Source organism: Aedes aegypti, chromosome 1, assembly GCF_002204515.2.
Source record: "Aedes aegypti strain LVP_AGWG chromosome 1, AaegL5.0 Primary Assembly, whole genome shotgun sequence".
Taxonomy (NCBI): Eukaryota; Metazoa; Arthropoda; class Insecta; order Diptera; family Culicidae; genus Aedes; species Aedes aegypti.
The window spans coordinates 194,538,592-194,553,216 of record NC_035107.1 but is presented as its reverse complement, the minus strand read 5'-3'; the positions used below and the strand labels follow the sequence as shown (position 1 = coordinate 194,553,216).

The following is a 14,625-nucleotide window of genomic DNA, read 5'->3' as shown; positions in this document are numbered from 1 at the left end:
TGTGCCGACTCTGCGTGCCCGAATCTATGAAGATACTTTCTGAAACCTCCATGATCTGATAAGAAATGTGTCAGATAGAAGATCCCCTCTCCATGCATCCTATTAATGCATGTCGAGAGGTTTGGGATAAGCCGGTGGATCCATCTTCCTTTCTCCGCGCAATCCCACTCGTGCTGTCACCATTCCATAGATCCGACGCTGGCCATCTTCCGTACGTTTCTAACGTCTCTTGGTTGGTAGCACTCGATATTCTCCGCCAAAGTAATGCAAATGGGGATCATACCGACTATAAGACATACAGCATCTGACCATGGCGTTTTATACGCGACTCGCACTGCCATCAACCGAAACGCTCTGTTAAGCTTTTCACGGGTCCACTTTGTTTCTAGTGCATTGTCCCAAGCAGGAACTCCATACCTCGATGACGAGACATTAGCTAGCAGACGCCTCGTACTGCCTAAGTTTGGCATGCATAGATTGTCGTTGATGTCGGAATTTTCGCATTCAGCCGATCGTCGATCATTACTCCCAGGTGCTTCAATACGACCTTCATCTGCTAAATCGCCTTGCAGTTGCTGACTAGCTGACCTCTGTTTTGTGGTGAGCTATCTACAGTTTGATTTCGCTCATCCCTCCGCGATTGTGTCAATTGTTTCCATCACTAACTATTGGAGCAGGCAGGAGACAAACTTTTCTTGGCAGTAGTAGAAACAGCCCAAGTAACCATAAGCACTAATAATAGGCCCTTAATCAGCATCATAGATGCGTACATGCATTGTAATAGCACTACAAATGCTTACACACCTTATAACAGCACTTCCGCTGCATAGAAACCCTATTACTGCATCATTAATGCTTCTAAGCCTGATGCAGACAGGTATTAAATAAGCACTATATTGACTCTATATTCGCATACAGAGCCTGTTTAAATGCAATCCACTGTTTTGACAGATATACCACGTGCTTTGTGTTTGCATATAGTGGTAAGAGGGAGTCAAACATAAATCTTCTCACTAGTGCAATTGCCGGTTTTATGACGGGGAAAAGTTATGCTTATGCTATGGAATTTTAAAACTCGTTCTCTTGGCGTGTAGTCTTCTAGTAGTAAAGACGTGTTTTATTTTCCCTCCCGAACCTGGTTCTGACCTGTCTCTGCTAGTTCTCGAACAAAAGCACCCTCGAGTGCAATTTTTAACAGTAAATTCGAAAGTGCATTCCTTTGCTTCAATCCGTCTAACGTTACAAACAGGGTTGATACCCCATCTGCAATCCAAATACTTGATTTCGAACCAAACAGCGTTGCACGTATCAGCGTAATAACTTTTGTCAGAAAACAATGTCCAGAGATTATCTGCCACAGATTTCACTATGAGTCCGTAAGTTATTCTCCCGAAATTTATCTAAGATCATTCACAGGGTAAACATTTGGTCCGTTGTCGAGCGGCCCTCATGAAAACCAGCCTGGTATTCGCCGACACAGGACTCCTCGAACGGTTTCAATCTGCTAAACAGGATGCATGACAGTATTTTGTACGCCTAATTCAGTAGGATAATCTCTCGGTAATTGGAAAATCCAATATCTGCCCTCTCTTGTAGATTGGGCGTATAAGGCTATTCAATCAACCGATTTGCATTTCTTCATCCGCCCATATCTTCAGAATTGATCGGTGTACTGATTGTTAAAGCTGCTCACTTTCGTGCTTGAGAAGCTTGACCGGGATCTCGTCCTTCCCAACAGCCTCACAGCTATTAAGCTCGATGCCAGCTTTTTTAATCTATCCAATGGTCGGTGGGTCCACAGCTTGACCGTCTTCATCAATATTCACCCTGCTTCTCGCTACATTTTCATTTCCGCCGTTCAGCAACTGCTGAAAATGCTCCTTCTACATGGCATCCACCATCGTTTTATTGGTCAGCAAATTCCCCTCTCGATCATTGCACATGGCGAGCACTGGTACGGTATTGTGCAGCGCGCCATTAACTGTTGCTTAAAATCTACGTATATCGTTCCGGTTCATGCTATATTGTGCTTCAGCTACACACTTTCATCGTGCTGCCTTATCTTTCTTCGGAGGATTCGCTTTTCTTCAGCTCTCGCTGTCCTGTACTGCTAGGTACCGACCACACGCATACGCATGATCGAACTGATTACAGCAATGGGTTTCCTTTACTATTACTTTCAATTGTGTTGGTGGTCGATATTATTTGTTTGTTCTCTTCGTGATGACTGTGACTCTATACCAAAGCATAATAAGAATTGAATTAAAATGGAATTTCTCTAAATTAAAAAGTGTAAGGCTTCCGTTGTGCTTTTTAATTATTAAGATAGCGCGCTAAGGTTATTTGCTTTTACTCTTATACGAAATTGTTTCCTTATTAACGTCGTTAATCAAATTTACGTTCACAATCTCACTAACTTCACACCTACCTTACGTAACTATTGAACAGTACCTCTGCTGTTCGCCTGAGCTAGCTTTTTCCGTGCAGCGGCAGCGGCCCTTTCGGCTTCCCGTTCCGCCGGATGGGCTTGCTTGATGTGGTGTCGCATGTGCGAGTCGTACATGAAATCCTTCTCGCAGTAGTTGCACTTGAAGTTGCGTTCCCGGGTGTGCACCACGTAGTGGGCCTTCAGCTGGTTCACGAACGTGAACTTCAAATCGCACTGGTCGCAGCGGACCTCCTTGAAATGCAGCCGCACGTGACTGATGATGGTGTTGATGTATCCGGTGGCAGTCTTCCCGCACAGATTGCACGAGTACATTTTACTACCGTCGGCAGCCCGCGTTACCGTATAGTGGCCGGTCCAGTCCTTTTTCGGTTTGTAGTTGGCATTCTTCTGGTGAACGCGCTTGTGCGTTCTGAGGTTTGCGGCAGTGTAGAATTTCAGTGGACAAAGATCGCAGCTGTAGTTTTTGTCCTCATTGTGCTGCTTCAGGTGGGAGTTGTAACTAGCCAAAGTGTGGAGAACCTTATTGCATATGCTGCACTGATGTCGTTCGGATTGGCCGTGGAACCACTTTACATGTTCTTGCAGTTTGTGCTGCTTGTGGAAAACCTTCCCGCATTGGTCGCATCTGAAAACGAATCAGAATGATAAGTGGATTGGTTCTCGCTAAAACCGTTGGTACATATCGTTAGAATTCAATTTTTTAGTTGCTGCTCGCTAGAATATGCTTAAACTGGAAGCGTTTTGGTTAACTCAAATTGATGGACCTCTCGTAAGCCAGCAAGCAAAACAGCAAAACAGTTTGCAGAAGCTTCCAGCTATCCAATCAGCTTGCTTTCCTCCATTGGTAAACTTTCTGAAAAGGTCATTTTGAACAGAATAATGGTCCACATCAACGAAAATTCAATTTTTGCCAATAAACAGTTCGGATTCCGACATGGACATTCGACCACTCGTTAAAACCACCACTTTTATTTACGTATAACAAATTTGTTTCGTTCCAACAAATCTGAAGGCTATTCTATCGGTCTAGCTCTTCTAGACAGGCTTGATTGTAAAATTTTAAATCTTTAATTTTCTAAAATATGTACATTGTTAGAATAATCCAAAGTTGTCTGTCAACATTTCAGGTTAATTATCAGAACTCCAAGTCTGAAAGACTTCCTGTAAGAGCTGGTGTTCTTCAAGGCAGCATTTGTGGCCCACTGTTCTCAAGTGCACAAGTGGTTTTCCGGCTCACATAGAAATTGACTTTCTATGTTTAATTACCGGTATAAAAATCGTGAGTGGCAGTGCAAAAGGTGCATTAGATACCGCTTTAAAGATTTTCGCGTGTGTAAGAGTGAGAAACAGTGAAAATAAACGACTTTTCCTCATACAAAAATCTGGTGTGACGGTAAATAAAAGATATAAAACGATTAAAGAACACGGCCATCATGCATTATGATAGTGACAGCAAGAATTTTCTTGCATAGCATGCTATTATATGCTTGGATGGTAAGTTGCATGCAACATTTTGTCAAAACTTGGATGATATGACATCTGTGAAACTTGTATCAAATCAGTGCTGCAAGTTTCGTTGGAAAATTATAAGCTTAAAATAAAAGTAAAATAATTTTTTTTTTTAATAACAGTAAACTATAAAATATATTAAACTCATTATTCATTATCATTGTTTTTTTTTTTAACTTATTGACATTTTTTTTAATTTTTATTTTTTTTTTTCTGGATGATAAACGTCTTGATTAGTTGTGTCACAGGTGACATGGTTGGTCATAATTCTTCAAGAGTATTACATCATAAAGGTTGCCTAAGACACACAACAATAAAACATTTTCTGTGACATAAATAATCACAAATATGAAGTTCATCAAATTTCTGCAGGTGAACCTCCATCATGCAAAAGGTGCATCTTCTGTTTTGAGTCGGAGGTTCAGAAAGGAGGGATTGGACGTGGCACTAATACAAGAGCCATGGTATAATAAAGGAAAAATACTTGGAATTGAAACCAATAAGTGTAACTTATTTTATGATGGTAATCAGAGTTCACCCAGAACTGCTGTACTCATTAATAACACTTTGAAATGCTACCCTTTAACTGAATTTATACAACGTGACATTGTTGCGGTAATGGTTGAGGTACCGACCACTAGAGGAATTACAGAGGTTGTAATAGCCTCAGCTTATTTCCCTGGTGACGCTTTAGAGGTTCCTCCTCCTGAGATCGTTTCATTCGTCAATCATTGCAGAAAAATCAATAAGTCGTTCATTATTGGCTGTGATGCTAATGCACATTAGACTGGCCCAGCTCAGTATGGGAGAAAAATAAAGTTGTATGATTCCACGAGCACCCCCCAGGATTATTTCTTGGGGTTAGAGGAAGCCTTTCTGAAAAATTCAGCTCATTTGGTCGTTCCATGAGCTGGCGCATTTGAATTGAAGTTAATATGGGATTTTCAGCTCAAACGTATGGGCAACAGCACATCATCTACTGTTTGGTTCAGGAAAATTGATGATCGCGTTCAATTGGACCCAGAATGTCAAAAACACTACTTGATGTAATAGCGAAGAATATTGTAGAAGATTGTACCATGATCAAAATTGATAAAGTTGGTGTTCTAACAATCTGAAGTTTATCATGCATTACTGCTTGTATTTCTTCAACATAGCTTGGAGGTAGCCACTAAGCGCATCATAGCCACCTATGACGCTGGGCGAGCTGAGGCACATGTCGCATGCATATAAGTGACTGTACGGGAGTGCTGATCTAAGCCTAACTTTCAACAACTGAAAGAGTAATGAAAATGAGATTAAATCCAGATACAACCTTCTGCAATTATGTTCATTAGGGTATCAACTAATGTATTTGTCATTCTGGGCTTATTTGAACGCGAACAATTAGTATACGGAACGAAACAGTGACATAGGACCAATTTTCAATATATTTGAGACGAATATCCCATACAAACTTCAAATCGAATGCGCCAGCTGGTGGAGCAACCAATTGAGTTGAAATTTTGAGAGAGCGTTTTTCTTACCCTAAGGCTCATATCTAGGGGGTGCCCCGTTGAGTTTTACAACTTTTTTGTTTAAGGGTCAGTCTAATGCACATCATACCGTATGGGGTAGTACGGATATTAATAGCCGTGGTGAATGTCTTCTGGACTACCTGTGTTCTAGTAACATAGATATATGTAATAAGGGTAATAAACCTACCTTTTAATGCAATCAGACAGGAGGTTTTGGATTTGACATTGTGTAATGCTGCAATTTATGATAAAATTTCAAACTGGCACGTGTCAGAAGAAACTTCCCTGTCCGATCATAAGCACATTATGTTTAAGTGGAGCGGAGGTGATTATCCGCGTATTGCTTTTCGAAATCCCAGGAAAACCAACTGGGAACAATATGCACAGTGCTTGAATTCCAACTCATTTACTAAGGATGAAAACATTGATTCTATTCAAAAACTAGAGTCGTTTTCTCAAGAAGTAAAGGGGAAAATTATTCATTCGTTCCATACTAATTGTCCTATGAAGCAATCTTCTTCTAGTAGAGACGTGCCTTGGTGGAACACTAAACTTGAAAGGTTACGAAAACTCTCTCGTAAACTTTTTAATAAAGCGAAACAAACTTCAGACTGGGCTCAAGACAGGAGAGCTTTGACTGAATACAACAGGGAAATAAGAAAATCTAAGAGAAGATCTTGGATTCAAACATGTGAAAATATAAGTGCTACTCCTGTAGTCGCAAGACTACAGAAAGCGCTGGCCAAAGATCACACGCTCAAGCTAGGGTCGTTGAAACGAGAGGACGGAGTTTCTACGAAAACTCCGAATGAAACCTTAAATTTGATTATGGAAACTCATTTTCCTGGGTCAATTTCTTGTGTGGATTCAAACAGCTTTGAACCAATCCAGTATGAAAGGTGTTCTGTCGAAGCTTTGTCATCTGATAGAACAGTAATCTCTGAACCAGATCTTGCAGACGAAATATTTACAAATGCAAGAGTGAAACACGCTATAAGATCTTTTCAACCTTACAAATCTGCAGGAGTGGACGGAATATTCCCAGCACTGATTCAAAACGGAGAAGCAGTGCTGATTTCGCCTCTAATTGAGATGTTTAAGGCGAGCTTAAGATTAAACTATGTTCCATCTGATTGGAGAGCAGTGAAGGTTATCTTTATTCCTAAAATAGGAAAACGAGATAAAATGCATCCAAAGTCATATAGACCTATTAGTCTCTCATCAATTTTGTTAAAGACTATGGAAAAGGTGTTGTATGATTACATCAATTCAACATACATGCTCAAGTGTCCATTATCTGACTCGCAGTTTGCTTATCAATCTGGTAAGTCAACAGTTACGGCACTTCATACATTGGTAACAAGAGTGGAAAAAACTCTTTCAGTGAAAGAAATAGCACTTTGCTCATTCTTGGACATTTAAGGAGCCTTCGACAACGCTTCCTATTCTTCAATGACTCGTGCAATGAAGAAAAGGAATTTCAACAAGAATATCATTAACTGGATCAATAATATGCTTGCAAAAATAGAAATCACTTCCGAGCTGGGAAGTTCGTCTATAACAGTAAGGGCTACAAAAGGTTGTCCACAAGGAGGAGTTCTCTCGCCTCTATTGTGGTCTTTAGTAGTTGACGATCTTCTTAAAAGCTTGGAAGAAAAAGGTTTCGAAGTTGCAGGATTTGCAGATGATATAGTCATTATTGTGAGAGGAAAGTTTGACAATATCATTTCAGAACGAGTGCAACTGGGTCTAAACTTAACCAATTCTTGGTGTATTCAGGAGGGCCTTAACATAAATCCTTCAAAAGTAGTAATTGTCCCTTTTACTAAGAAAAGGAAGTTCATCCTAAAAGCTTTGAAGCTTGGAGGAGTACAAATGCACTTTAGTGAACAAGTCAAATACTTAGGAGTAATTTTGGATTCTAAACTGAATTGGAATGCTCATATTGAATATGTGACTAATAAAGCTAAGTTTATTTTGGGCATGCTCCAAAATTTTTGGCAGAAGATGGGGCTTGAAAGCAAAAATGATAATGTGGATTTATTTGGCCATAATTCGTCCAAAAGTAACATATGCTTCGCTAGTGTGGTGACCAAAAACAAAAGAGGCCAGAACACAAGCAAAACTATCAAAAGTACAACGTCTTGTGTCCATCGCTATAACGGGAGCGATGCAAAGCACTCCGTCAAAAGCATTAGATGCTATTCTTCATCTGCTACCGTTGTACGGATTTGTACAATTAGAAGCGGAGAAGAGTTTTCTAAGGCTTAATAGATTAAATAAGTTCAAATCAGGTGATCTTGTTGGGCACTTGAATATTTCACAACATATCCATTGTGGGCCAGTGATGACTATGCATGAGGACTGGATGAAAACTGTGGACAATTCTGATATCCCTTACAATGTATGCGATACGACGCGTACGGATTGGGATGTTGGAGATCCCAATGTTCGTCAAGGCTCCATAAAATTCTTCACAGATGGCTCAAAAATTGGGACACAAACTGGAGCAGGAATCTACGGCCCTGGGACAAACGTCTCCGTGGCGATGGGAAGCTATCCAACAGTATTCCAAGCGGAGATTTTTGCCATACTAGAATGCACTAATATTTGTCTTAAGAGAAAATACAGACATGCAAATATCTGTATTTTTTTCTGATAGTCAAGCTGCGTTGAAGGCATTGGGCGCATATAAATGCTCATCAAGACTTGTCTGGGAATGCATTCTCTCATTGCGAAAGGTGTACCAAGAAAACTCTGTATGTTTGTATTGGGTTCCGGGACACAATGGCATTGTAGGAAATGAAAAGGCAGACGAGCTTGCTAAACAGGGTTCAAATACACAGTTCATTGGACCGGAGCCATTCTGTGGCATATCGCACTGTGCACTAAATATGGAACTAAAAAGCTGGGAACGACAAAGGGTGATGACCAATTGGATGGTCATCACAAGGTGTAATCAATCTAAAAGATTTTTAGTTCCAAATGAAATTATCACGAAAAGACTCTTAGAGCTCAACAAGAGAGTTCTTTGTATGTACACTGGCCTATTAACTGGACACTGTCCGAGTAGATATCATTTAAAGAATATTGGTCAGGTTCAGAATGATATCTGTCGTTTCTGGAACGCGAAACCTCGGAACACCTGCTCTGCAGTTGTAGTGCATTATACAAGCGCAGATCCAAATTTCTAAACGGGGGCTATTTACCACCAAGTGAAATTTGGACTGGAAATCCCAGTAAGGTTGTGGGTTTTATTAACTCTATTTTGCCTGACTGGGAAAAGACGCGTCAAAGTGCTTAAGCTGTTCACTTGATTCATGGTGGAGAGTTTTAGTTCCTTCAATGATGCGAATAGTAAAAAGGGTCATGCCACAAAAGTTCAATCCAATGGACGCAGTGGCTTAACCTTCCCAACAAAAAAAAGGCAGCATTTTGGGGCCAATACTATGCAATATTTTTGCATCTGACTTACCTGAGTCGATGTCTCAGAGATGTCAAGAATGCTGCCAGCCCTGGACATTCAATCACTATCATCCTTGAATTTTTACATATTCTAGCGAACAGTACGATGGTACGTAAATCACTTAGTCGACTTACCTAACGTCCTGTTTATGGTTTCGCATATGGCTTTTCAGTGCCGCCACGGATTTGCAAATTTTACCGCATTGCTGGCAAGGCGAGGGACACGGAGCGCCCTCGCCTAGGTGATATAAGCGAACGTGTTCATCGCGTCCATGATAGTCCCCGTAACGGCGATCGCAGTACTCACACTTGATCGGTTGGGAGTGCATTCTTCGGTGCGAATTCAATGTCCGGACATCCCGCAGCACAATCGGTTCCGTAACGCATTCCGTGCACGTTTGCGGTACCAAACCGGAATGTACCGATAGGTGATCCGTCAAGCCCTTGGCCGTACCCATCGAGTCGCTTTTGCAGATATAACACATAAAGTCCGGCTTCAAATCGCCAAGCTGTTGACCGTTCGGTGCCGATCCATCGCAATCCGTATCATCGTCCGAACTGGAGTCCGAATCTTCTTCCTCTTTCACTTCAGGCAGGGCATGATTCTGGTTGACGGGAGGAATTAATCCGGCGGCGTATTGTTGTGTCGGTTGGGAAGGAATACAAGGATTAACGCTGTTCACCGGAACTTCCTTGAATATCAATCCGGTGTTCCTGAAAGAATAATACAATATATGAATTGCATTCAGTAGAATGTTGGGATACCCAAGTGTCGTTTCTCCTAGTTGATGAATAAGTCTCATGTAACAATTCAAAATGGCCAATCCTCAGATCGTTGATTCAGAGAAAATTCGATGTGAATATTGTTCACCATTTCAATTCCTATATCTCTGTATTCAAAGCAAAATATAAATAACATCTTGCCCGTTGATTGACGATTGACGATTTACAATTTCTACATGTTAATAATAGGTTTTATTCTGAAACATGCCAAAAAATGTGGAAAAATTATGAGATTAAATGCTTGGCCCATTTTCGATTTTCAAGCAGACATTGGCCTGTTTATGAATTTTGTTAGCGTGACGTGGCCCAAGGCTAGGCCTTTTTGGTTGAGCAAGTGATAGTCATTGGCCTCTCACCCTACTAAGGCCAATGGCAGTTTGCGAAATTTTCTGATTGTTGGCCCTCTTGATGGAGTACCCGGTTCTGAAAGTAGCTTTGCAGAACATTACACAGATACTCGGGAACCCGTATTATAGGTAGGGCTGCGACGATAGCCTCTCAACTGGCACTGATAAACACGTTCTTAACATCTATCATTACCACTGTGTAGTATCGATTGCTTCTCCTCTTCTGCATGGACGCTTTCTCTGCGTACGCGATAACCGTCCGAATAGCATCCACCGTCGAAGGCTTTTTACGGAATCCGAACTGCGTTTTCGACAATCCGTTCTCGCCTTCTGTGTAGATCGTCACCCTGCCGAGGACGACCTTCTCCAGAAGTTTACCAAGAGTATCCAGCAAGCATATTGGTCTATATGAAGCAGAATCTCCCGGAAGTTTTCCCGGTTTTGGTAGCAACACCAAGCGGAAGCAGCCTTCCGTTAAACACTTCTGTAACGCTGTTCTAAATATATCTGGGAACGCCAAGATTGCTGCCCTTAGCGCTACGTTAGGAATACCATCTGGACAGGGAACTTAGTTCAGCTTCAATCCTTTCGCAATCGTTATTAGCTCGGTGTGAGAAACTTGGATACCGGCATTTTTTTGTCTTCGTCAGCGTACGGTGTGTTCTATGCATGCTCGTACCGGTGGCCACCCACGCGGTACGAGCATGCATAGAAAAGATACCGTCCTCTATAAACTTCAGTTTGTCGGGGTACATTTCAGTTGGTGTTACTGGACTCTTAATCTGCGCTGTTACTACTGGATAGGCGTTGTCCCAGGGATTTGCGTCAGCTTCTCGGCACTATCTCCCGTTTGAACGCGACTCTGGCCAGCCGGTAGGTCACCTAACGCTCTTTCATTCTGGCTTCCGATCTATTTCTGCTACATGTGTTAAGTACTATATACTCTGGCCCCTCCCGAAGAAGGACCGTAAGGTGGTTCCGGGGAGATAAGTACAATGCATAAGCTGGTTTTAGTGGGTCGTCGTTGGTGCGGCAACCCCACACTCTCTGAGTTACCTTCTCAGGCGTCTGTTTGCAGAATTGTGCCTTGTAAAAAAAGTTTTTATTCTTTGCGATAGGCGTACTTCGACCTCAACTGTAAGGCCGTCTTCAGTGTCGTGTATTAGACTCGTCTTGAAGACCATCGTATTCACACATTATATTCTTGAACTAGCTATAAAGCCATAATTCCTTTGACTTGTTGTGTACATCGTGGGAAAGATTAGTAAGTATTAGGTTGAAAAGCCATGTATTGCTGTTGCCTTGGGCCTTTTTGAGTAGCGTCGTAGGTACCTGTTTGCAAATTTTCAGACTTTCAGCCCCATCCAATTTCTAAGGCGATGAAACATTCCGCAGAATGTTGATATCCGCCGTCGTAAATTGTATGACTCAATGTAAAGACATGTTCTGGTACCTTAGATTTGAAATCGTGAGCCATCCCCCTTATCTATCGTCTTCCGAGCTTTTACTATTTCCGCTAAGTGTTCCGCATCGAGAGACCGCTTTGTTTGACCAACGTAGATCTTGCTGCAGTGAGGACAGCTGATTTTTTAAACGCCAGCCTTATTCAGTGTGCTAATCGGATACGAAGACTTGATTTGGTTGTCTCTACTGGCCCTTATGAAAAAAACAGTGTCAATTTGTATGATATTCAACAACAAAAAAATAAGAACGTCTTATGTCTGCCCTTACATCTTCAACTATCATTTGGAAGTAGCGCCCTAAAGATTTCTGAAAAAGTCAAATTTTGGGACACCCTAGTATAGAAAGACTTACATTGTCCCAGCAGCAGGATAGGTCGCGCTGTCGCCGCCGAAAACTATTCCGAAGATTCTCTGCCGCAGCGCCCGCTCGTTCGCCCGGAACTGGTCCACCAGGTGCTTCATTTTGGTCAGGATTCCAACGCAAGGTTCACAGATATTGGTCGGCAGTCCATCGGCCAGACTAATCTCCAGCCGGAGCACTTCGCTTATGGTCTGCGGCAGCCTTAGGTCAGTGTAGTCATAGAAGATTGACCGCACCGGGACGTGTTCCGAGGAGCACATTCGGCACATTTTGTTCAGATCCATGATGGGATAGGCCATCGCTTCCGCCTGGGCCTTACCGTCCGGTGGAAGATATTTAAGTACACCACAATTTTTGCCAAATAAAGTTTACGTCTCCCCGAACGCACGCACGAAAAATCTGTTTTGTTGTGTTATGACATCGACGACATGACGCTGACGCATCGCATTGAGTTACCTCTGCTTCGTAAAATGAGAGCCTTCCGTGAGTGACCTAACCCGAGCAGTGAAGGATAATCAAAAAGGTGTGCTTCTCGAACGCCGGAATAGGGTCCTAAAGGACTGTCTCAATTTTAGTGCCAAACATTTAAGCTTAGGCCAAAAACACATGTTTACTCAATTTTTTAATGTTTTTTTTTGTTTTAGTCCAAAAAACATTTTTTTAGATTTTGTCAGACTCCTTGGCTTAAACTCAAATTTTGGGTGTATTGTGCTTTCCGTGTCCCTTCCGAAATGTCAGATAGGAACAACCCCACTGTTAAAACTAAAAGCCTTGTGGTGTATTTGTCGATTAAGCGAACGTCAAACATAATCAAAAGTGTCAAGGTTCATTTATGGACCAAATTTTTAAATTAAAGTTTAAATATGATGTAACCGTTACTTGAGCAGGAAAAATTGCTAAAATAATTGCAGTAACATGGTCTTTTGTGTCATTAAATAAAAACAAGATTTCATTAAACATTTTAGGACCCAATTTAGTTTTCGCCCCAAAAGCCAATGGTAACCATGTGTGTAGCTCGTTGTTTCTGAGCATTTCTCGCATAACTTATGATCTCGCCCTAAAAGCCATTGGTAGCCATGTGTGTAGCTTATTGTTTCTGAGGATTTGAATGGGTTTACACGTTTTTTATCAACTCTATGGTGAAGAAACGATCATTATTTACCTGCCAGTGGTATTGGTTTGGATGTTTATACATTCATTTGCTCAGAAACAACGAGCTACACACGTGGTTACCAATGGCTTTTAGGGCGTTATCCCAGATTATGCGAGATTTTAAAGTATTTTCATGTTATTTAACAACGCTATGGGGAAGAAAAGACCATTATCTACCTGCCCGTGATGTTGGGTTGGGTGCTTATTATTTTATTTGCTCAGAAACAACGAGCTACACACGTCGTTACCAATGACTTCTAGGGCATTATCTCAGAGTGAGCGAGAGTTTAATGAAAATCTCGCATAATCTACCAACGCCCTAAAAGCCATTGGGAACCACGTGTGTAGTTCTTTGATTCTGAACAAATAAATGAATCAGCATCCAAACCAACATCACTGACGTGTAGAGAATGATCCTCTCTTCACCATACCGTTGTTAAATAAATTGTAACTCCATTTAAATGTTCAGAAACAACGAGCTACCAATGGCTTTTAGGGCGAGATCATAAATTATGCGAGAAATGTATAGGGCGAAACTGAAAAGGCAATAGATGGCTCTTTTTCAGTGGTAGTAAAAACGAAATCCTGGAGCAAATAAAGCATCACGGAAGATGAACTAAACACAAAAAGTTATCTACAGTAAAACCTCCATGAGTCGATGTTCCATGACTCGATATCGACTCATGGAACCAAACTAAAACAAAATTTCATGGTTACTATGATGGTCCCGCGAAACAGCTTTCCGAAGGACTATTGTTCCATGACTCGATGTTTCCATGAGTCGATGGTCCCTTCAGATATCGACTCATGGAGGTTTGACTGTATTCATATTACGCTAGATTTCTAATCACTATTTTTTGATCCAATTTCTTAATTGCAAGTAATTTACGTTTTTCATAATTTTCCATACGTTTTGATAGTTGTCGACTACCATTCTTTCATACGCGTGTGTTAGAAGTTTGAGAAATTTAAGAAAAGAGCTTAGCACGATTCGTCATCAAACGTCAACATCCCACCGCAAAATCGCTAGTGTTTGAAAGGGATTTTAACCTCCAAATTGCCAAATAACCTCCAAATCATCACCTCCAAGTTAGTTCTAATTTCCTCCGTTATATGAAATATGATGGCGCGTCGATCGTCGCAAGATTATCGTTAAACAGTCAATCAGTGACTGGAATGCAACCATCAGTGTCGCTCAGCGGTCAGTGAGCGAAACTGTATGTTCAAAACACAGACGTCACACTCTCATCGATGTTCATCGACCACATTTTTAACGGTCGATTCAAATATATAGTAGGTGGCCAATCCACCACCCGCAGCGCTCGCATCGTTTTTGTTCGTGTTTGACGTTTACACACTACTGCCACCTGTTGGCCCATCGGCCAAACACTGCGATTTTAGCATTGGGCGTACATGTTCTCGCGACTATGATTTTGATCGCGATTTATTCTAAGTGTTACGTCTGTTTGTTTGTGTTCGAAAGGTTGTTGTCTGTACTTTTTGTCGCTGGCGCCAATTGTTAGCGTTTAAATACGAAATAAACAGTCGTTACCTTATTGTCAACTAAATATAAAAACGA

The 14,625-nt window shown here is 41.4% G+C and overlaps 1 protein-coding gene across 1 annotated transcript; it reads right to left on the bottom strand.

Annotated features, from left to right (window-relative positions):
• Nucleotides 1-2,299: 2,299 nt before the first annotated feature.
• LOC5567797 (zinc finger protein 665) lies at nt 2,300-12,335 on the bottom strand. The gene is made up of 3 exons (XM_001657649.2): nt 11,886-12,335; nt 9,076-9,654; nt 2,300-3,074 (listed from the first exon to the last, which is right to left on the bottom strand). Exons 1-3 carry the CDS (start codon nt 12,191-12,193, stop codon nt 2,438-2,440), a joined length of 1,524 nt encoding a protein of 507 aa, XP_001657699.2. The 5' UTR covers nt 12,194-12,335; the 3' UTR covers nt 2,300-2,437.
• Between the last annotated feature and the right edge of the window lie 2,290 nt (nt 12,336-14,625).